A 24,647-nucleotide genomic window follows, 5' to 3' on the forward strand; every position below is an offset into this window, starting at 1 on the left:
GTCGTCTTGGTTGATCTCTCGAAGGAGGTGGCAAGAGGCGTATATTCGCCATTGGCAATTACATTAACCAACGGCTACTATATCCTATTCATTCTTGGATAATTAAGGTCTTGGCGGAAATCCCAATGGATGGCACCCAAACCGCTCCATTAAAACTTTTGATTGGGCAAAGAGAGTGTTACTCTTATTACTTGACGGCTGCCACCGATGGGTGGCCGTTAGTCATGTTATTCGAGTTAATGCAATCTTTATTTGATCGAAGTTTTGCATCGAGTGTGGTTAACTCGAATCGAAAATCATGCTTTCCAGCAGAGCGAATGAACATCAATCCAACCAAGATGCACTCACTAGAAAGACTGCTACTTGCCCTTGACTTGAGATCGACAAATCGTGAGTTGTTCATAGAAGTCTTTCTTTCATTTTGAGCAGGAACGATGAAACGACATTCAAACCGCTGTGTTAGGACGACCTTTTTTCTTGTATCCGAGGAAACTCATAGTTCTGAGGAAGGGGGATCCCATTAAAAAAGAAAACTTGTCTGTCGTGTCGTCTTCGAGTGCCCGGAGGGAGCGATTATGATTTCCCTATTTAGATGGTGATATGGAACTAGAATATGAACTTGTTATGTAAACATAACACCTTGTTCAATCGTTTATTCCAGAATTATGCTTTAGGTATGGTATGGGAAGACTTTGTTTGACTCTATTTCGTTTTGAGGCCTTTTAGCTGAAGTTTCAGGGCTGTAAAAAAGCAGTAGAGGAGGCATGGGGATCCTCTGTGGATGGCTCTGCAGCAAGACATTCAAAATCAAAAAGGAGGACTGGTCATATGGCCTTTAAGCTCGATATGAGCAAGCGGAGACCGAAAGGCAGCCCTTGAACCTAATTCAGTCTCGACTAAGAAGAGAGGTTTTCTGTAATTCAAACTGACAGTAGCCCTTGTACCTTCCAGTCTTTACTCTTTTTTCTCCATTCTATTTATGGATGCATGCCTTGGGAGTTGTCAGAATCTCTACTTTATTCTTTAGGTGGAGTAAGACTTTTGATCAATATAAAAACATAGGAGTTTTGGTATAATAATTTATTAAAGAATGTTATGTAAAGTCTTCCTCTTCTCAGCCTTATGATTAAATTCTATTAGTTTCGGAAGAATTTGGACATATTTCTCTCTTTGATAGAGAATCAAGTAGATTCAATCCGAGATTTTGTACGAGACAAAACTTTTTTTATTTCTCCACGGAAGCTTGAGGTCTATTCAAAGGACTTCGGGGACACTTTTCTACGACGCATTCTTATTTTAAAAGTTCGTCCAGAGAAAAAAAAAATCCTCTAGTTTGAACCTCACTTGCACGGATTTTCTTTTAATCAATCACTTTTGATTCTTTTTTTATGTATCAATCCTAAATTTTTACATTTTTTTGAAAAAGTAAAACGAATTGTATACCTATCTTTTCTTTTTTAAAAACCTTCATTGAGGACTCTGTCTAGAACTCCTTTTTTTTGTTAAATTAATCCAACCCTAAGTACGTTAATATTAGAATCCAATTAATTAATTCGTTGTGTTAACCAATTAATTCATTCACCCTTAACCCATGTTTTTAACCAACCAGATCTAACATCTCAATCAAATCAAATTGATTTTTAAACATTCCCTAATAACTTGGATAAATAGGTTACTGGTCACCCTAGAGTTGACCAGTTCCTAATCACCCCTAGTTCTCTCTCAAAATCCTGGTCAAACCCATGTTTGACCAGACTCAACCATAACATGATCTTGCTCCCTGATCCAATCCAAATTCAAGCCACATTATAAATTTGAAACCTAATCCAATTTAGCCCTAATACAAAAAAAAGAGAAGAACTCGAGTTCTGTGGCTTACCTCGCTGCTCCGATTCCGGCAACCCAAAACCGATCAGAAGCCTCCTTCTGCCCGATCCTAGATTCCAATCCTAAACCCCTAAAAACCATGGAATCAAACTCAAACATTCATACAAATCGAATTTAAGCCAACCCCTTACCGATCAAGGTCAGATTCCCTCCTCTGCTTCTCGTTGCGGTGGTCGCCCCTGATCAGATCGAGCCCTTCCCAGATCCAGCCTTTCCCCGACCGGCCAAAATCTACTACTGGAGATTTCTTGGTGTCGGCGCCACTCGTGCCGTCGGGGAGACGAACCGAGCAGAAGAAAATCGCGATCAAAACAGGGGGAAGAAGTTGCAATCGCGCGACGGCTCTGCTTCAAGGAGGACGACGATCGATTTTTCTCCCTCCTTGCTGCGGACAACGAACAGAGTGAAGGGCTCACGGTTCGACCTTTCTCCCTTGCCGTCGGCGAAGAACAGAAGGGAGAAGAAGGGAGGCGTCGATTTTATAAAGAGAAGAGAGGAAGAGGGAAAGTCGGGCGCCGCTCCCCCTTTTCTGCATTGCGAGCGGAGGAGTGGGTGGCTTCGGCGGTTTCGAGCGGAAGAGGAGAAGATCGCGAGTGGGGGAGGGGGTTACCGATTCCCAATGGGTTTCGGGTTTTAAACCCGAAACCCATTAACCCCTTTTTTTTTTTAAACCTCGTATTTTACATTCTCCCCCACTAATAAAAATTTGGTCCCAAATTTCGACACTTTCTATCAGCAAATACTAAAAATGGATATGAAGTATACATGCTGAATGTAACCACATACATACCTCAAGTGAAAAGGTGGGGATATCGAGCTCGAATCGTATCCTCGAGCTCTTGAAAGCTGGTCTCGCAATCCTCTGTCCATGTAAACTTCACGTCTTTCCGAGTAAGACGTGTCAGTGGCAAAGCAATGCGGAAGAATCCCTCGACGAACCGTCTATAATATCCGGCCAAGCCCAAGAAACTACGAATCTCTTGAACTGATCAACTAAATCCTCAATTCGTGGCAAGGGATACTTGTTTCTGACGGTTACTACATTCATCTGTCTATAATCGATGCATAACCTCAGAGTATCGTCCTTTTTCTTGACGAACAATACCGGAGAACCCCACGGAGATACACTAGGGCGGATGAAGCCCCTATCCAATTACTCCTGGAGCTGGACCTTTAGTTCGTCCAACTCTTTCGGGGTCATACGGTAAGGTGCTTTCGATGTCGGCGCAGACCCCGGAATCAGCTCAATAGTAAATTTTACTTGCCTTCGGGGAGGCAAACCTGGTAGCTCATCCGGTAATACATCCAGATACTCTCGGACTACTGGGGCGTCTGAGAGTTGAGAACTACTACTGCCGTCATCACTGATCAGTGATAACAAAAAGCCCTGGCAGCCAGTGCAATCCCACGAGGGTTTGTTAGGAGGTCGGAATGTAACTACCCTCGTCTGACAATCATCAGTGGCATGATAGACGGTCAACCAATCCATGCCCAGAATGATGTCGAACTCGATCATATCAAGAACTAGCAGATCTACCATGAGTATGCTGCTACCGAAATCTAATGGACATCCTTTGACTTCCTGAGTGACTTCTATTGTATCACCAGATGGTAGGGATACCGTCAATCGTTGGGGCCTAAGGGTAGGTAGTCTATCTATCTCTCTCGTGAAGTTACGAGAAATATATTAAAAATGGTTTTGTATAATACGTGGAGATAATAAATTTCCACCGCATCAATAATGTAATAATAAAGATAGTAACAGTACACTTTTAACACACTTAATCCAAATAATTTCTTAGTAAAAAAATGATGCTATTCTTCCAAAGAACAAAGCACAGAACTCACGCCAAAAGAACTAATTATCAAAGAAAATTGAGGAGAGCGTGAATTTTAAATAAATTCTTACTTTGTTTTAATAGTTTTCAGTTTGAATCTTCTATTAGTTAACTGATTAACAAATTAACTGTTTATTATTCATCAATCAATTAATCTTCGAATCTTATATGTATCATATAATTACAGAAATATAATTGATCTTTTCATCTTTTATCTCTATTTGAATTGGTCATTTGTTTCATCCCTACATTCCTCTGTGGGCAATGATTTTTATAGTGATCCATCTTTTGATACTTGAAGCATATAATGTGCTCCTTTCCTTTTCAGATTTCCAACATCAATTCCTCCTTGGTCATCGATTATGCAGATTGAGTCTTATAAATAGCACGCCTATTTTTATAATGTCCTCTTTTCTTACACTTAAGATATATTATATAAAATTTAAAATTAAAATCAACACTTTTACTTTTTGTGTTTTCGTTAAGATTGTCCTCCTCAATCTCTTGGCAAAATCGACTCTAGTTCAGTTTGGTCTCCAAGCTGATCCTCCCTGAGTCTATCCTCTAGTCTTGAAGGTTCCTCGTGGAACTCGATTAGCTGAGTCCATAGATCGTGTGCACTTTTGTATTTTCCTGACCTACACACAATATTATTAGGCAAAATTTCTAACATTAAGTTTGACTCTGATTTAGCCGATGGTTTCTTCAATACCACCTTATTGTCGAAGTTGTCCATCAACACGAAACTCCCCATTGCCTTCCTCCAAAGGTTGAATCCCTCTATTTCGTATGGTGGAGGATCATAGATGTTTCGACCGAGCTTCTCTTCGTTCTTCATTTTATCTAGTATGTTCCTTTGATGGTTAGTACAATCAAGAGTCTGTCTATTTTTTATACCAATTATAGGTCCGAATAGAACGATAGAGGTGTAGGATCACTATGACGCTAGAGGGGGTACTTATTAACATTGTTCTTTCTTTATGCTTGCCTTTTTATTTATATAATCTCCATAACATTGACACAAGAATGCCTTGTATATAAATAATAAAAAAATTGCCTTACAAGAATATGCAAGAGAAAAGAAAACTCTTATTTACATGATTGAATGTGCTATTCACCCTCCTCCTAAATTGCCATATCATCAAAGTGATCCTAACAAGGGATTGATTGCTTCTAAAGAGAATAAAAAAAGAAATGGGATTATCTTAAATTATCTACTATATAGTCTCAAACAACAAGAGGGTTTGCCTAATATGACCGAGGATGGTCATGAAAGTGAGCAATCATTCAACACGAGAAAGTCTAGCCTTAAAAAAATATGAATCCGTCACCTCAGCGATCTCCTAGACTTGGCCATACAAATATAAAGGGAGGTAAATTTTGGTATACATACAGAAGGCGCATAGTAGGGTGAATTCCAAATTGTGAGTTCCTATGAGATTCCGCCCCTAACTGTAATCAGAAATATCATGCGTCCATTGTGTTACACCTTAGGGGCAGGAAAGTCTAGCCTTAAGGCTTACTTGCTCGACTACCAAGGTAAATCAGAAAGCGCTCGTAGTAGCCCATCCAAATAGCTCGTTTTTCCTGATCTGCTACTCATTGAAGGAAAATCACCCCTACAATATACAACAACTGAGTCTTGAAGTTAAGATTTCTGAGATCCATCGGAGGACCCTAAACCCTAATAGCTTTCTTGCTTTAACATCTTCGGTCATCATAATTGATTCATCATTAAAGTAATAGTACTATTAGACCTTTTGTTATAATTTTCAATTATATAAAATAATGAGACAAATAATAAAAGAGAAAAATCATGCACTAGTCTTTCACTAAGATCGTGGATTTTGAAGCAACAATCTAAAAGATTATGAACCAAATAAAATTGATTTATATCATTGTGGGTTTCTAATCCTTATTATTTCCATTATAATTTTAATTTATTTTTCAAAGAATAATTTTTTCGAACAATATTCACTCTTCTTTATCATTTTTTGGATCCTACCTATATAACATGAAATAAAAATTTATGAATGGCGCATATATATATAAATCCATTTAGTGGCGCGAATTGATCCGATCCACGCATGCGAATCCTCCGCGTTAAAAGCATGCTTGTTAAAATTTAATGCAAATGCATATTGAGCATTAAAATAAAAATGATAATCACAGTAGTCACATCTTTGGGAGTGATCGATTCGGTCCCACGAAAGTTTCTCACCAGCCACCAGGGTAAATCGAGAAGCGCACACAGCTACGAACCCAGACGCCCAGCATCCTTTGATTGGGGTCCCCATTTGGAGGAAAATTCTTGCAAATACGCCGTAGTTAAAGATAGAAGCGCGAGTGGCTGAGTCACAACTTGGATGTCCTACCATTGCACCATTGCCCCGGGGACATATTGAGCATTAAAACGAATGCATGCATCATGGTTCCAAGAACTTAAATAAGATGCAATATTTTATTAATATTAAATATCATTATGAAAAGATATTATAATACTCTTTCAATTAAATACGTTTATATAATTGAATAATTAAACACCTTCAATTGAAGATTACATTCAAATAATTGAATAATTGAATACGTTCTGAATTAAAGGTGGAGAGGATTAATCTTCTATATTTTTTTATTTTTTAATTATATTTATTATTAATTATTAAAAATAATAATTTTAATTTTAATATTTTAAAATATATTTATTTAATATAAAATAATTTTAAAATAACTGAATAGACTGTAAAATTCATAAATAATAAAAATTAATATTAAAAAATATGAATGGAAAAGATATTTATTATAAAATATGTGACAATGGATTTAGGGTTTAGGGGAACTGAATATAAGTACATTATTGGGGCTAAATGATTCGATCCCCTGCGAATCAAACACTGCGGCGGCCAAGAGAAAGAAGAGCGAAGCGTCCCGACTGAGAAGATGGAAGCAAAAGAAGAAGCAGCAGAGTGGACGACGGCGAGGTTAAAACTCCATATCCTCCGGTGCGATCTGTGCAACGGCCGTCTCACCCCACCAGTCTACCAGGTGAACTCGCCCTTCTTCCCGATCAGTTCAATCGTCGTCATAACCTCCTTCCTTGTGTAGTTGATAATGGACATTAACTTTTTGCTGTCTCAGAATGAACAAGGTTTCGCTGCATGCCATAAATGCCAAAAGACACTCACGCCGAGCTCCTCCTCAACGCCGGGATATATCCGAAACCATGCTCTAGAAAAGGTCATAGAGTCTTTATCCATCCCCTGTTCTCATTCCGCCCACGGATGCAACGAATACCTTCCTTACCTCGGATCTTCCATTGCAAACCACGAGAAGGATTGCAGCTATGCGCCTCGCCGCCGTTGCTTCATCAAGAAATGCGCGTTCGAAGCACCGAATGGAGCCCTGGTACAGCACCTCACGGCGGAGCACCGTATCAAGATCCACTACTTCAGCTATGAGGTCCCACTGCGAGTATCCATCGACCCGGATGAGCCATTGCTAGTGCTCAGAGCGAGCGACGACGGTGTCGACTTCGTGCTGTTTAATTCTGTCGATAAATGTTCAGAATATCACAACTTCTCAGTGGTGTGTTGCAGCCAATCTCGCCCTTCCAAGAAGATATTTAGTAAGCTGGCACTGGCAGACGAGGGAATAGAGATTTGGCTTAAGATTCCCGTCGAACAATGGGACGGATTATTTTGCACAACAGCCTTCCTTGTCGTTCCCCCTTACTTCTACGGTCCAGATGGAAAGATCGACCTGAAAGTTTCTATGCACGTCGAGGATTAATCCTTCTGTCCTGTCCTGTTTTGCTGTGATGTCATATATTTTGCGTCTTCCTTGTCGTCCCCAAGTATATTTTGCGTCTTCCTTGTCGTCCCCCTTACTTCTACGGTGCAGATGGACCTGGAAGTTTCCTTGTCGTCCCCAAGTATATTTTGCGTCTTCCTTGTCGTCCCCCTTACTTCTACGGTGCAGATGGACCTGGAAGTTTATATTGTCGTCGAGGATTACTCTTTCTCCTGTCCTATTTTGATGTGATGTCCTGTATTTTGCGTTTCCTTGTGATAAAAAATATGGCTTTTGTGCACGCCGTCTAGCGACCAGAGGAATATGCGATCTCTTACTATCCTTTTTTTATAATGTAATGATTATTTAAGAATAATTCAAAACATCTTCTGCAACTTTTCACGTTGTTGTTCGAAGAAATTTAAATATTAAAAAAAAATGGAGATTGATGTGTCCGAATCTCCCATGGATATGGATATGAATAATCTTTTATAAAATTAATTTTTAAAATATTAACATTTGTTTAAAAATTATTTAGAGATATAACTATGAATAATTTTTTATAAAATTACTTTTTAAAATATTAATATTTGTTTAGAAAATATTTAGAGATATAAGATTTTGTTTCGATATATATATTTTAATTATTCATGTTTTCAAACTAAACGATCCATTTAAGAAATATTTTAAAATATTTTTTTAATATTAAAAATGGTTTTGTATAATACGTGGAGATAATAAATTTCCACCACATCAATAATGTAATAATAAAGATAGTAACAGTACACTTTTAACACACTTAATCCAAATAATTTCTTAGTAAAAAAAAATGATGCTATTCTTCCAAAGAACAAAGCACAGAACTCACGCCAAAAGAACTAATTATCAAAGAAAATTGAGGTGAGCGTGAATTTTAAATAAATTCTTACTTTGTTTTAATAGTTTTCAGTTTGAATCTTCATTAGTTAACTGATTAACAAGTTAACTGTTTATTATTCATCAATCAATTAATCTTCAAATCTTATATGTATCATATAATTACATAAATATAATTGATCTTTTCATCTTTTATCTCTATTTGAATTGGTCATTTGTTTCATCCCTACATTCCTCTACCATGAATGATTTATTTTACTCTTGGAGCATAATTGAGTTGGTTACGATAGAGCAAACTTATAAAAGAGGATAAGGGTTCGAATCTCGACGAAGTCGAAATAATACCTTCTTCCGTCGTGACAAATTAAAATTTCTCGATTCACCTCCTCATAGATAGTTGTGGAGCGTTGGGATCAACAAATCACTCCGACTCTAGCCCACCCCTCAAAAAAAAACAAAAAGAAAAATCAAACCCACCTACCAAGCTACAACCGAGGGAGGAAAGAAAGCCAAGTTTCTGTCTCACAACACAAACACCAAGAAACTTTAGTTGCAACAACACCTGTTTAGCACTGAAGTTCATCAAAGTAGGAATATTATCTTCTTTGACAGGTATGTAGAGGATGGATGAGAAATTGTAAAATTTTATTAATATTGTATATAGAAATTGGGATATAAAAAGTCTTAAAATAGTCAACGCATACTCTTTGGATAAGTCATTGTCTTTGGAGAAGAAGAAGAAGAAGAAGAAAATTAAGGTTATTTGTCTCTATCCTTTTGAGTCTTATCCTCGAAGAGATGTGCGATGAGGGTCGCCGTCGACTTCATGGAGTGCGACTGATTAAACACTGAAGTGGTGATGACGCACGGTGTGTGAGGAGTGACGACGCAAAAATGAGATATCCAAATAGATAAGTTAATTTAGAAATTAATATTTTAAAATAAGAATAAAATTAGATAAAATATTTTTGAATTCTCTTTTCCATTCCTTACACTCTAAATCGGAGTGTAAGAAATTTTAACGATTCATGAGCATAGAAGGGTAAGCTTTATCCTTTTCTCTCATTCCCCTCCTTGACTCACTTCATCCCAAATAAAGATTAAAATTCTCTTTCCCCTTCTTTGACCTCCTCCCAAACAAAATGTTACACTCTATTTGGATGGGATGAGAGAAGGTTCATTAATAGAAAGGGAAAAGGAGGGGAAGAGAAGTATTTATATTTTTTTATTTAGGAGAAAGAGAAGGCTCATTAATATAACATATGTTATCTTGTTTCAGAAGAAAGAAAAAGAAATAAAAGTTAAATATATAAAATTATAAAAATATCTTTACTTTTTAAATTAACAATGATTTAATTTTTATAATATTAATATTTATTTTATAAATATAAATTAATTCTTTTTAAATAAAAAATTAATTCTTTTATAGAAAAGTTCATGGTATCATTCATTACTCTATTAGATGAACTAATAGATTATATACATAAATTATAAATTTTCCATAAAACATCATAAATAAATGTTATACAAGAGAATGATTAATATACAGATTTACTGAACAAAAAAAATCTAATAATGAATAGAGGTTTCGGTAAAAAAGAAAGGAGGGAAAAGATTGTGCTCAGCGAGAGAAATTAGAAAAGTTTAAGTTAAATAAATTAAATAAGTTATTTGAGAATCATGGATAAAATTGGAACAAATAATATTTAGAGTTGTCTTCTCTTTCCTTACATCTCAAATTGGAGTGTAAAAAAATCTCCCTTTTTATGGGTAAGAAAAGTTAAAATTTACCATTCCCTATCATTCCCTCTTCTTTCCTCCCTCTTTTCCAAATAAGGTTCAAAGTTCCCTTCCTCTTATTTACTCTTTCTTCCCCTTCCCTCACCTCCTCCCAAACAAAACGTAAGGGTTTAGAGGTGTTGTTGGGGGCAAACTAGCGATGAATTTGAAGATCCAACAAAGTTAAGATCTAACTAAATTTGAAAATTTTAGAAGTGGGTGACCCTCTCTCTTATTGGTCCATCAGACAAATTTGAAAATACAAGTGATTTTTCAACGGAGAAGGATATTATCTCAACTTTGTCGAGATTCGAATTCTTATCCTCTTCTGCAACTCTGCTCTGTCATAATCAACACAGCTATGCCTTGGGGATAAACATTTTGTCATTTAAAAAAAAAATGAAATCCGACACTCTAACGGCCTTACGACCATCTGTGAGAAGGTAAATTGAGAAACTGCAATTAACCACGATGGAAGAGGATATTGTCTCGACTTCGTCGAGATTTGAATCCTTGTTCACTTCTGTAAATCTGTTCCATTATAACCAACTCAATTATATCTATGAGAATAAAATTTTATCATTTTTGCACCACATGGAGGGGGACGGATGTTAGTGCAGGAAGCACTAGCGGGTCAAACCTGTGTTTTGATTATGGAACTAGGATCAAGTTAAGTATGAAGTTTGACTAACTACGTTGAAATGAGATTGCAGAGAAACAGGTTAAGTCCTAGTAAGTCTAGGCAACAGGTTAAGTCCTAGTAAGTCTAGGCAAGAAGACTTGGCAGAGTCAACGTGCACCAGGCAAGATCCGGACTTGGGTAGTTGCGGATGAAATGGACTTGGGTCAGGAGGACCAAGTTGCAGAGAAGAATGGACTGATCAGGAGGATCAGTTGCGTTCAAAGTCCTGGGGGGCAACGACAGAGCCGAGCAAAAGTCCAACAGGTCAGGAGGACTGAGTTGGCATCAGGTAAATTCTCCCGAGGGGAGTGGGTGAGAACGCGTTCCTACGAGGGACTGTAGGCGCCGGTCTAACCCAGGATCTCACCGGAGATCCGAAGTTAAGACTCGAAATCGGTTCGGTAAGCTGACCGATTTGTTAAATTACTATGTATTTCGAGCTAACTTAATTTGCAGGAAAGAAGAGCTTGAAAAAGTGAAACTCCGGCCGAAAATTCAAGTTTTCGGGTCTGGAGTCGACTCAGATGAGTACTGGAGTCGACTCCAGCCCAATCAGCACAGAACCGGAAGTCAGCGAGACAAAAGTCGCCGCCAGCGATGCTGGAGTCGACTCAGACGGCGATCTGAGTCGACTCAGGTCAAGGCCTTATCGTCTCCGCCGCCACTGCGACTGGAGTCGACTCAGAACCAGACTGGAGTCGACTCAGGACGGATAAGCAGCGAAGCCGATAAACTTTTATCCGCCACGTCAGCTGGAGTCGACCCAGATGCCTATCTGAGTCGACTCAGGACGCCTATATAAGGCAGACGCGAGCAGCTCTCGAGAATTCACTTCTCTCATCGACCAAACGCCTTCCTTGTGTCCATTTAGCATCCGATCTTCGACGTTGGTGCCGAGACTACATCAAGCTACTTCAACAAGCACCGAGACGCCGAAATCATACTCCGGGAAGCGCAAAAAGTGGTATACAAAGATCATATTGTCATTTTAATTGTTTTATTGTAATCGAGCTTTCTGTAATCGGTTTTTCGACATACTTGCTACCGCAAGGAGCAAGTATACTAGTGGATTGCCCAAAGTAAACGGTCAAAGACCGTGGGCCTTGGAGTAGCAGCGCATCGCTACATCAAGCTACTTGACAAGCACCAAGTAAAAAGTGGTAACAAAGATATTGTCATTTTAATTGTTTTATTGTAATCGAGCTTTCTGTAATCGGTTTTTCACACTTTACCGCAAGGAGCAAGTATACTAGTGGATTGCCCAAAGTAAACGGTCAAATTTTGGGCCTTTACGCTTCCGCACAAGTAAAAAATAAATTTTATCGAACTTAACTTGCAAATCGAAGCGCTTACGCTTCCGCACGCAGAATTTTATCGAACTTCGAAAAGCGTTAAAATACGCTATTCACCCCCCCCTCTAGCGTATTTCCGATCCTACAATTGGTATCAGAGCGGGGTTTCTTGAAAACAGTGCAACCACTGATTCAAGACGTTTTTTCGAATAAATTTCGTTCTTTCGATAATTCTTTTTCCCGCACTACTAATCCAAGACCAAGTCTTGGAATTCGTTTCTTGTTTTTCTTTTCTTTTCATATTAATGGCCCAACAAGAAGGATCGAGCACCGCACGACCACCGTTGTTTTCCGGTGACGATTTCCCATACTGGAAAACCAGAATGGAATGTCACTTGAAAACACAAGTGGAGATGTGGATCATCATCCAGACGGGACTCACAATCCCAACTGGTAATGATGGAAAACCACTCTCCTACGAACATTGGGATGCTGCAACGATGAAGAAAATCGAGGCTGACGCAAAAGCTACCCAGACACTTCAATGCGGACTAACAAAAGAAGAACTTAACCGGGTTGGACCAGTCAACAGCGCCAAAGAACTATGGAATAAGCTAATAGAACTTCACGAAGGCTCATCCGACACCAAGGTAAGTAAAAGAGATTTGTACATTAATAAATTATATAACATTAAAATGCTAGAAGGAGAATCTGCAAGCGGTCTGCACGCACGGATTAAAGACATCCTCAACGGCTTGCACGCAATTGGAGAACGAGTCGATAACCGGGACTTAATCAGGTATGCACTTAAAGCCTTCCCTCGAAATACTTTGTGGGCATCGATGGTAGATGCTTACAAAGTATCCAGGGATTTAAATACGATTAAATTAGATGAAATGTTTTCTGAATTTGAACTACATGAGCAATCTAATGCGGAAGTGCAGGAGAAAGGTATTGCTCTAATTGCAGGTTCGGAACCGAAACGACGAAAAATTCCGGAAGACTCGGAGACATCGGACACCGACGGAAACGAAGCCGACGGAAACGACGACGTCGCCACCGAACTAGTCAACCTAGTTCGGAAGATGTTCCGGAACAAACGCGGAGTTCGCCGGTCGGAGATCAAAAAGGTAGTTAACTCGTCAAAGCAACCGACTAACGGAAAACAAGACACAAAATGCTACGGCTGCGGTCGAAGAGGACACTTCATCGCCGACTGCCCGCGGAAAAACCAAAAGTCAAAACGGAAGGCTCTTAAAGCAACGTGGGACGAATCATCATCCGAAGAATCAGACGAAGAACCAACAAAAAGCCTTCTCGCCCTTCCGGCACAAGACAACCCAAACGAAAGCGACTACGACTCGGACGACGAAAGCCACGGATCCGTATCCGTTTCCGAAGGTTCCAAACTCAATGTAAGTCGAAATAAAATGCTTTCAATCATAATTTCGTTAAGTAAAAAATTAGTAATAAACGAAGCCGAGCTTGACTCGATCCGAGCCGAGCGTGACTTGCTCCGAGAAAAGTTAGCACTTTTCGAAGAGAAAGTCACCTCCGAGTCACCGACTTTGGAACCGGTCAAGGGTCCGACTCGAGCTCAACTCGAGGAAGAAAACTCTCGACTGAACAACCAAGTCAGTGATCTCACGCGATCGCTTGAAAAATTCACCGACGGGTCCAAGAATCTGAAAATGATGCTTGGATCGCAGAAGGCTGGATACAATCGATCGGGCATCGGATACACATCTAAACAAAAGTCATTCATTGCACTAACACGTAGAAATCGAACACGAGTCCAAGCGTGGGTTCCAAAATCCCGACTAGTTAATCCAGTCGGACCGAACCAGTTTCTGATTCCCAAGGATCAGGTCCACTTGGTTCGACCAATCAAGGGGCACGATCCCGGGGGAACCAGACCAACTTGTTTGATTGCATGTATAACTTAGATTTAATTTTCTTGCATTAGAAATTAGGTAGTTTAAGGATCAACTACTCGATCAATTCTTGCCAACATAGTACCAGGGTGGGGCGAGATGATAGTACGTCAGGGAGGCTAGACAAAGTGATCAAGAAGGGTAAGGAGTACCTGACTTGGTTCATGGAGTCGAACCGAACTGGCCGAAGCTACCTCGCCACATCCTAGACTAGTTAGACCAAGGTTTTTCAATAAATCGGTTAAGTCCATAATTTCTTGAATTGATTCTGTCTAGGAAGTGGTCGTTGCTCCGATAACCAAGAAGGCCCCATGCCTCGCCACCCACCTGGGAATCAGTTTTTGAAATATGTACTTAATCGGTTGACGGTCAAACCTGAATCTAACTCAAGGTTGATCAAGTATAGATACCCCTCACAATAAACAAAGATAAAATTGAAATCATCTCACATTGAACTCCTAGGATAACTGATTGATCACTTAGACTGGGTGAGATGAATAGGTAATAATCTAAAATAACCCAACCAACCCAAATCAATTTAAATCATAAAACGTAAAATTACAACTATTGCAAGGATTGAGCCTCGGGGAGCCGTCCATTGCAATTAATTTTATCTTAATCAGGATTGAGCCTCGGGGAGCCGTCCTTAACAATTAATTAAAATTTTAACTTCATAATTAAATTAACAAATTTTCAAAATTAAAAAACTTCAAAATTAATTAAACAAATTTTCAAAATTAAAATTAACAAATTTTCAAAATTAAAATAACTTCAAAATTAATTAAAAAATTAACAAATTTTCAAAATTAAAATAACTTCAAAATTAAATTAACAAATTTTCAAAATTAAAATAACTTCAAAATTAAATTAACAAATTTTCAAAATTAAAATAACTTAAAAATTCAAAAAATTCAAAAAATTTTCAAAATTAAAATAACTTCAAAATTAAATTAACAAATTTTCAAAATTAAAATAACTTCAAAATTAAATTAACAAATTTTCAAAATTAAAATAACTTAACAAACAAATTTTAACAAATTTTCAAAATAAATTCAAAAAATTAACAAATTTTCAAAATTAAAATAACTTCAAAATCAATTAATAAACTTTCAAAAATAACTTCAAAATTAATTTACCTTAAAAAATTTTCAGATTTTCAAAATTAATTCACATCAAAACTCAATTAACAATGTCAAATTCAAAAACCAAGATCCATAAAATCCAACTAAGTGTTTCTTAAATTTATAGGAACACAAGAAACTGGATAACTGGATGTTGGATAGCGGGTGCTCCAGACACATGACTGGAGATCGATCAAAATTCACCAAACTCAAGTTCAAAGACTTGGGGACGGTCGCATTCGGAAACAACGGAAAGTTAAAGATAATTGGATCAGGTAATATAAAATTAGATTCAAATTTCGAAATTAGAAAGGTTTTATTGGTTGACAAATTTGAATTCAATTTACTTAGTATAAGTCAATTATGTGACTCAGGTTACACAGTTAGGTTCACTAAAACCAAGTGTCTACTAGAAAATAAAGAAAACCCAGAAATTAAATTAACCGGGATCAGGAAAAATAACATATATAATATTGACCTACCCTCATCCTCACTCAAGTGTTTTCTAACACAACAAGAGGAAACTAGGTTGTGGCACAGGAGATTGGGTCACACACATGTCAGACTTATTTCAAAAATAAGTCACAATGGATTAGTTAAAGGCCTACCTACATTAATAAACCTAGAAAACGAAATATGTAATGCTTGCCAACAAGGAAAACAAACAAAATCCTCACATAAGGCAACTAGTCAAGCCCAATCAAACTCAATCCTAGAACTACTACACTTAGACCTCTTTGATTCCCATGGAGCTAAGTCATTAAGCGGAAATCAATATTGCTTAGTAATAATTGATGATTATTCTAGATTCACCTGGGTAAAATTCTTAAAAACAAAAGATGAAACATATGAAAAATTCACAACTCTATGCAAATTACTAGAAAATGAGAAAAACTTAAAAATAAAAAGAATTCGAAGTGATCATGGTGGTGAATTCGAAAATGTCAAATTCACAAAATTCTGCCAAGACAATGGCTACCATCATGAATTCTCATGTCCAAGAACACCACAACAAAATGGAATAGTGGAACGGAAAAATAGAACACTACAAGAAGCAGCGCGCACAATGTTGAACGAATATAGACTTGCCAGTAAATTCTGGGCTGAGGCAATAAGCACAGCCTGCTATATTCAAAATAGGGTTCTAATTAATAAAAGGCACAATAAAACAGCTTATGAAATATTTAATAATAAAATACCCAACTTAAATTATCTTAAAGTGTTTGGTTGTAAAGTTCACATATTAAACACTAAAGACTATTTAGGAAAATTTACATCTAAAACTAACCCTGGAATATTCTTAGGATATTCACAAACTAGTAGAGCCTATAGAGTATACAACAAAGATACATTGAAAGTAGAAGAAACCACAAATGTAATATTCGATGAAGAAAATACAAACACAGTAAATCATGAAGAAATAATAAAATTTAATAATCAACATAACACAACTAATATAAAAGATCAAGAAGATGATGAAATCAGAGTAATTAACAATAATAGAACTGAATCTGAAAATCTGAACCAGATCCAAGCAGGATAACCCAAGCACCTAGACTTAGAGCAAGTCATCCACCTGACCAAATTCTGGGTGATCCAACCTTAGGCGTGAGGACCAGATCCGCCTATAGGAATCTAAGTCAAATTGCCCTAATTTCTAAGTTAGAACCCAAAGTCATAGAAGAGGCATTGTCAGATCCAGACTGGATCATAGCAATGCAGGAAGAATTAGCTCAATTTGAAAGAAACCAAGTCTGGGACTTAGTTCCTAAACCTGAAAATAAGTCAATAATAGAAACCAAATGGGTGTTTAGGAACAAAACAGATGACAAGGGTGAAGTAGTTAGAAACAAAGCCAGATTAGTAGCTAAAGGGTTTAGTCAAGTAGAGGGACTTGACTATGACGAAACCTACGCACCTGTAGCCAGACTTGAATCCATACGAATGTTGCTAGCCTATGCGGCTCATAAAGGATTCAAACTCTATCAAATGGACGTTAAGTCAGCTTTCTTAAATGGATTTATAAAAGAAGAGGTTTACGTAGGTCAACCACCTGGATTTGAAGACAAAGACCACCCTGAGTATGTCTTCAAACTAAAGAAAGCACTTTATGGACTTAAACAAGCTCCTAGAGCTTGGTATGAAAGACTTTCCACATACCTGGTAGCAAAAGAATTCAAACAAGGACAAATAGATCCTTCCCTATTTGTAAAAACAATAGATAAAGACTTCTTTATAGCCCAAATCTATGTAGACGACATAATCTTTGGCTCAACCAACTCAAAATATTTAAAAGAATTTATAAAGATAATGAAAGATGAATTTGAAATGAGTTGGGTAGGAGAACTACATTTCTTTTTAGGACTTCAAATTAAACAAACTAAGGATGGAAACTATATTTATCAAAGTAAATATGCTAAAGACCTAGTATTTAAATTTGGAATGGAACATTCAAAGGAAATAAATACTCCAATTGCAACAAATTGCAACATAGATAGTGACCCAAATGGAAAACCAATAGACTTGAAATATTATAGAAGTATAATTGGAAGTCTACTATACCTAACTGCAAGTCGACCAGATATATTATTTGCAGTAGGTATATGCGCTAGATATCAAGCAAATGCTAAGGAATCACACTTAACAGCAGTTAAAAGAATACTAAGATACATCAAAGGAACCTTAACTGTAGGAATGTGGTATCCTAGAAACAATAACTTTAATTTATTTGGATATTCAGATTCAGACTATGCCGGTTGTAAACTAGACCGTAAAAGTACAAGCGGTGGATGCCAGTTCTTGGGTCCTTGTCTAGTTAGCTGGTGTAGTAGAAAGCAGCACTGCGTTGCATTATCTACAACTGAAGCTGAATACATTGCTCTAGGTGAATGTGTTGCACAACTACTTTGGATGATGCACACATTAACTGATTTTAACTTAGACTACAAAAATACTAAAGTCCTAATAGACAATGTAAGTACCATCAATCTGACTAAAAACCCAGTACATCACTCACGGACCAAACATATAGAAGTCAAACACCATTTTATACGCGATCATGTCGCTAAAGGGGAAATCGTACTCGACTATGTCGAGTCAAAACTAAACTTAGCCGATATCTTCACAAAACCATTACCTGAGTCTGAATTCAGTACACTTAGAAGAAAACTAGGCTTATGTTTAGTAGAGTAGGGAAAAGAAATTTGTTTTGAAAACACATGCTTTTCAATCTATTATAAGTATACTTTGAAAATGATTTCAAAACTATTGTATTTTCAAATTACTTTTCTTAAAGTTTGATTTCAAAATTAAAGTAAATGGAGATTTTTGCCTTAGACTAGAAAAATCCCCCTAGAAAGCATGATCCTATAGATCTAGGTGGACATCTCACAAAGCACTTAGATACCTTGTTTGTGTTTGCTAAAACATAGAACGGGTGAGATGTATAGGAATCTAGTCTAAGCTAAAAATAGATGCTTTAAATCAGTGCATCAAAAATAAACAGCTTAGACTTTAATTCATATTGATCAAGTTAAGTGTCCCAAATCTAAAAGACAATTTTTGAAATGGGATGATACACTTAAAACTTGACTAACTGGGTCAAGCTCCTACTTTCTAGTAGATGGCTAAAACCTAAGTTGGACACGCGCCCCAAAAAGAAATTTTTTTGTCTACTTAAATTTAATATTTATTAACTTGGACTCAAACCCATAGAACCTAAAGATTTTTGATTATGTCAAAGGGGGAGAAAATTGAGGTTCAAGTTAATCAAAGTCTTTTTCAAAATAAAATTGAGGTTCAAGTTAATCAAAGTCTTTTTCAAAATTCAAAATTTAAGAAAGCATAAGTTACGTGAAAAAGGGGGAGTAAAGAATTCAGGGGGAGCAACACACTTGCATGCACTGCATTTTTACTTTTGCTCATGTGATATCTTGGTAACTCAGTAAATCGTATGAATGTTGGTAACTTTGGTATTTAAGTATTATTAAACTTAACTTGAAACCTTAAGTTGCCATAATCAAAAAGGGGGAGATTGTTAGTGCAGGAAGCACTAGCAGGTCAAACCTGTGTTTTGATTATGGAACTAGGATCAAGTTAAGTATGAAGTTTGACTAACTACGTTGAAATGAGATTGCAGAGAAACAGGTTAAGTCCTAGTAAGTCTAGGCAACAGGTTAAGTCCTAGTAAGTCTAGGCAAGAAGACTTGGCAGAGTCAACGTGCACCAGGCAAGATCCGGACTTGGGTAGTTGCGGATGAAATGGACTTGGGTCAGGAGGACCAAGTTGCAGAGAAGAATGGACTGATCAGGAGGATCAGTTGCGTTCAAAGTCCTGGGGGGCAACGACAGAGCCGAGCAAAAGTCCAACAGGTCAGGAGGACTGAGTTGGCATCAGGTAAATTCTCCCGAGGGGAGTGGGTGAGAACGCGTTCCTACGAGGGACAGTAGGCGCCGGTCTAACCCAGGATCTCACCGGAGATCCGAAGTTAAGACTCGAAATCGGTTCGGTAAGCTGACCGATTTGTTAAATTACTATGTATTTCGAGCTAACTTAATTTGCAGGAAAGAAGAGCTTGAAAAAGTGAAACTCCGGCCGAAAATTCAAGTTTTCGGGTCTGGAGTCGACTCAGATGAGTTCTGGAGTCGACTCCAGCCCAATCAGCACAGAACCGGAAGTCAGCGAGACAAAAGTCGCCGCCAGCGAAGCTGGAGTCGACTCAGACGGCGATCTGAGTCGACTCAGGTCAAGGCCTTATCGTCTCCGCCGCCACTGCGACTGGAGTCGACTCAGAACCAGACTGGAGTCGACTCAGGACGGATAAGCAGCGAAGCCGATAAACTTTTATCCGCCACGTCAGCTGGAGTCGACCCAGATGCCTATCTGAGTCGACTCAGGACGCCTATATAAGGCAGACGCGAGCAGCTCTCGAGAATTCACTTCTCTCATCGACCAAACGCCTTCCTTGTGTCCATTTAGCATCCGATCTTCGACGTTGGTGCCGAGACTACATCAAGCTACTTCAACAAGCACCGAGACGCCGAAATCATACTCCGGGAAGCGCAAAAAGTGGTATACAAAGATCATATTGTCATTTTAATTGTTTTATTGTAATCGAGCTTTCTGTAATCGGTTTTTCGACATACTTGCTACCGCAAGGAGCAAGTATACTAGTGGATTGCCCAAAGTAAACGGTCAAAGACCGTGGGCCTTGGAGTAGCAGCGCATCGCTGTGAACCAAGTAAAAAATAACCGAGTCTTTTACTTTCTGCACAATTTCTTAACTTGCAAATCGAATTTTCGCTTACGCTTCCGCACGCAGAATTTTATCGAACTTCGAAAAGCGTTAAAATACGCTATTCATGGGTTGCCCCCCCCCCCCCTCTAGCGTATTTCCGATCCTACAACGCTTCGATGCGTTTAGCCCCATTTCGATCTTCGAACCTACTCACCAATTCGCGAATTTTAGGAGGATTTTATTTAAGGACTCTTTAAATTATAAATTCGCCCAAATAATTTATGAAATTATTATTTATATCCAGAGTTGACTAGAACACTCAATTAAGTACCAAGGAGTATATTCTTCTGGAAAAAAATTTGAAAATCGTCATCTCAGCGATTCCATACGATTAAGTTTATGATCATCTATAAGAAAATAAATCGAAAAACTATAATTGATCATGATATCAAAGAGTATATTCAAATAAAGATAAAAATGAAAAAATTGATATGATGTATAATAAATAATTAATTAATGATTAATCAACGGAACGATTCAAATTGAAAGTTATGTAATCAAGACTTGAGAAGTTGAAAAAGGCTCTCAGGCTATTGTTGAGTTGGTTATTGTGGGGCAGATTTGTTGAAGTGGACGAGGGTCTAATCTTGACGAAGCTGGGGTAATATCCTTTTCTGTAGTGGCTAATTACAATTTCTCGATTAACCTCTTCATAGATGATCATAGGATCGACCGTGTAGAGCCGTTAGGGGGCGAATTTCACCATTTGCTGAAGAAAAACAGAAAAAGAGTCCAAATTTATTTAAAAATCACAATCACACTCAATTTTCTTCAATAATTGGCAAGTTCTTTTTCTCCTTTTAAAATTGATAGATCTGTTACCTCAACGACCCTTCTAGAACTGATCCCATGAATATGGAGGAAGGTTCATTCAGAAGGTTCATTTAGGTACACAAGCGTTAGATGCATAACGAAAATGATTCCAGATCATCATCTCTTGAAAATCGATCCTTAATTATTACGCAATAATATCATGCGTCCACCATCTGCGCTACGTTGAAACTTCGTTTTCCCTTTCAAGTGTGTTAAAAGTTTAGTGTTACTCTCTCTCTCTCTCTCTTTATTAATACATCGTTACATATAGACTCGTATATGTTGTTTTAAATTGTTCGATTAACAAGGATAGTAAGAGATCGCATATGCCTCTGGTCGATAGACGTCAATCAGTCAGACAATCCAGATATTTACAGCATGAATCCCGATGCACAGAATGTTAGACAAATTAAGGAAGAAGATAATAGGAGATAGACAATAGACAAGTGAATTACATAATATATATCCTACTAACTCAACTAATGAAGATATATTGAACTTAGATAATTTTTTTTAACCACTCACTTCATTAATTACCACATCATTAATCCATTAACTCCATAATTATTTTGGATCAATTATCAACACAGAATTCATAGTTTTTTACCCCAAGAAAAGACAAAATATACGACATCACATCAAAAGAGGACAGGACAGGGGACAAGGGACATGGGGACAGGGGACAGGAGACAGGAGACAGGGGAGGGGACAGAGGACAGATAGTAGAAAGGATTAGTCCTCGACGCACATATGAACTTCCAGGTTGAGCTTTCCATCTCGATCGTAGAAGTAATGGGGAACGACGAGGGGAACGACGAGGAAGACTGTTGTGCAAAATAATCTGTTCCATTGTTCGACGGGAGCCTTAGGCGAAATCTCGATCCCCTCGTCCGACCTCGCTGCCAGCTTACTGAATATCTTCCTCGAAGGACGAGATTGGCTGCAACACACCACTGAGAAGTTGTAATGTTCTGAACAGTTGTCGACAGAATCAAACAGCACGAAGTCGACGCCGTCGTCGCTCGCTCTGAGCACTAGCAATGGCTCATTCGGGTCGATGGAGACTCGTAGCGGGACGTCATAGCTGAAGTTATAAATTGCAAATTCACCCAAATAATTTATGAAATTATTATTTGAATCGAGAGTTGACTGGAGGATAGCAGAAAGGTGGGGTGAGACGGCCGTTGCACAGACCGCACCGGAGGATATGGAGTTTCAACGTCACCGTCGTCCACTCTGCTGCTGCTTTTTTGCTGCCATCTTCTCAGTTGGGACGCTGGATGGATCGCTCTTCTTTCTCTTGTTGGGTCATCCATCAGTTGTTAATGTTCAGCCTTTATAGATGCATGAGCCCGTCATTATTAATTAAGTTCTTGAAACTAGACAATGCATGCATTCATTTTAATTCTCAATATGCATTAATTCTTAACACTCGATTCGCATGGGTGGATCGGATCAGTTATCCCCACTAACTGGATTTATATAAAGGCGCGTCATTCATCCATTTTTATTTCATGTTATATAGATAGGATTAAAAAAAAAGTGATAAAAGAGAGTTGAGTATCGTTTGTAAAATTCTTTTGAAAATTAATCAAAATTGTAATAGTAATAATAAAGACAAAAAAAAACACACAAAGACACAAATCAATTTTACTTGGTTCACAATACTCAAGACTGTTACTCCAAGGTTCGCGATCTTTAATCGTTTACAACGGACAATCAACTAATATTCTTTTTTTGAAAAATTTTTAAAGGAGGATGATGTGGCAGAATTATATTGCTCCTACGTGGCATATATAATCAAAAATTAAGCTGATCTGTTGAGTCAAAAGTCAAGACTTATTCGAAGACCTACATGTGCAAACCTAGCTCGGTCAACTCGGCTACTCTGTCAGCCCGGCCTTAGTCACTTAGCTCGGCCACACATTCAGGACAGCTCGGCCACATCTTCAGGTCAGCTCGGCCACACATTCAGATCAGGTCGGTCACACATTCAAATCAGGTCGGCCACACCTTCAGATCAGGTCGGCCACACATTCAGATCAGGTCGGCCACACATTCAGATCAGGTCGGCCACACATATTCAGGTCAGGTCAGGCAGACATATTCAGGTCAGGTCACTTTGGCCGGATAATGACACCTTATCAAGGTATCTCGATAACGACTTAGCACAGTCCAGTCAGTCAGACTACGCCTTTTTCGACTAGACCTAAGTTCAGTCAGTCGGACTTCGCCTCCTTCGACTAAACTAAGTCGGGAGGCTTGTGATCCGGTAGAAATATCTAATGATGACGTGGATGGTGGGTATAATGTGACAAGGATGATAGGCAGGAAGGAAGATAATATGAACGGAGGGTAGGATATGACGTGGATATAAGCAAGAAATTTGAAATGGGAAGATCTGTAACCTTCCCTCGTAAAGGAAATTCTAATACCTCCCCCAATGGGAACGATATTCTACCTTGTAAACAAATCGACCTCTTTAGAAGATCGGTCCACCATTTAATACACTTATCGAGCTCCCCTTAGTCTTGTGAGATATACATCGAATTCCTGCGGTACTTCACCGATCTCATCTAGGCGCAGGCAGATCTCTCTGATCTCACTTAAGTATCAATGTAGAGCTCATCCATCTCATTCAAATGTTCATGCAGAGCTCACCAGTATCAATGAAGAGCTCATCGGTCTCATTCAGATGTTGATGCAGAGCTCATCGGTATCAATGTAGAGCTCATCGATCTCATTCAAATGTTCATGCAGAGCTCACCAGTATCAATGAAGAGCTCATCGGTCTCATTCAGATGTTGATGCAGAGCTCACCAGTATCAATGTAGAGCTCATTCATCTCATTCAGATGTTCATGCAGAGCTCACCAGTATCAATGAAGAGCTCATCGATCTCATTCAGATGTTCATGCAGAGCTCACTAGTATCAATGAAGAGCTCATCGATCTCATTCAGATGTTGATGCAGAGCTCATCGGTATCAATGTAGAGCTCATCCATCTCATTCAGATGTTCATGCAGAGCTCACCAGTATCAATGAAGAGTTCATCGGTCTCATTCAGATGTTGATGCAGAGCTCACCAGTATCAATGAAGAGCTCATCGGTCTCATTCAGATGTTGATGCAGAACTCACCAGTATCAATGAAGAGCTCATCGGTCTCATTCAGATGTTGATGCAGAGCTCATCGGTATCAATGTAGAGCTCATCGATCTCATTCAGATGTTGATGAAGAGCTCACCAGTATCAATGTAGAGCTCATCGATCTCATCTAAGTGCTTCACACAGGTCTCACGACTTCATCTCAGTTGTCAGTACAGAGCTCATCAATCTCATCCA

General features: G+C 38.3%; 2 protein-coding genes across 2 annotated transcripts; one reads left to right on the forward strand and one right to left on the reverse strand.

The window, feature by feature from the left end:
* Positions 1 to 3,040: 3,040 nt before the first annotated feature.
* Positions 3,041 to 3,427, reverse strand: LOC141842849 (uncharacterized). Its single transcript, XM_074730840.1, has one exon. The coding sequence runs from the start codon at positions 3,425 to 3,427 to the stop codon at positions 3,041 to 3,043; it is 387 nt and encodes a 128-aa protein (XP_074586941.1).
* A 3,159-nt stretch (positions 3,428 to 6,586) lies between these two features.
* Positions 6,587 to 7,812, forward strand: LOC141843281 (E3 ubiquitin-protein ligase SINA-like 10). Its single transcript, XM_074731343.1, has 2 exons — positions 6,587 to 6,767; positions 6,861 to 7,812. Exons 1-2 carry the CDS (start codon positions 6,663 to 6,665, stop codon positions 7,509 to 7,511), a joined length of 756 nt encoding a protein of 251 aa, XP_074587444.1. The 5' UTR covers positions 6,587 to 6,662; the 3' UTR covers positions 7,512 to 7,812.
* The last annotated feature ends 16,835 nt before the right edge of the window (positions 7,813 to 24,647 follow it).

This window comes from Curcuma longa, chromosome 12 (assembly GCF_044706935.1).
Source record: "Curcuma longa cultivar G26 ecotype Majalengka, Jawa Barat chromosome 12, ITB_CL_G26_1.1, whole genome shotgun sequence".
Classification (NCBI taxonomy): domain Eukaryota; kingdom Viridiplantae; phylum Streptophyta; class Magnoliopsida; order Zingiberales; family Zingiberaceae; genus Curcuma; species Curcuma longa.

Excerpts from the sequence above, each read along its gene's own strand:
- LOC141842849 (XM_074730840.1), bottom strand. The coding sequence starts at position 3,427 with ATGGTAGATCTGCTAGTTCTTGATATGATCGAGTTCGACATCATTCTG.
- LOC141843281 (XM_074731343.1), top strand. The coding sequence starts at position 6,663 with ATGGAAGCAAAAGAAGAAGCAGCAGAGTGGACGACGGCGAGGTTAAAA. Across the intron at positions 6,768-6,860 it reads TCACCCCACCAGTCTACCAG|AATGAACAAGGTTTCGCTGC; the intron begins GTGAACTCGCCC and ends TTGCTGTCTCAG.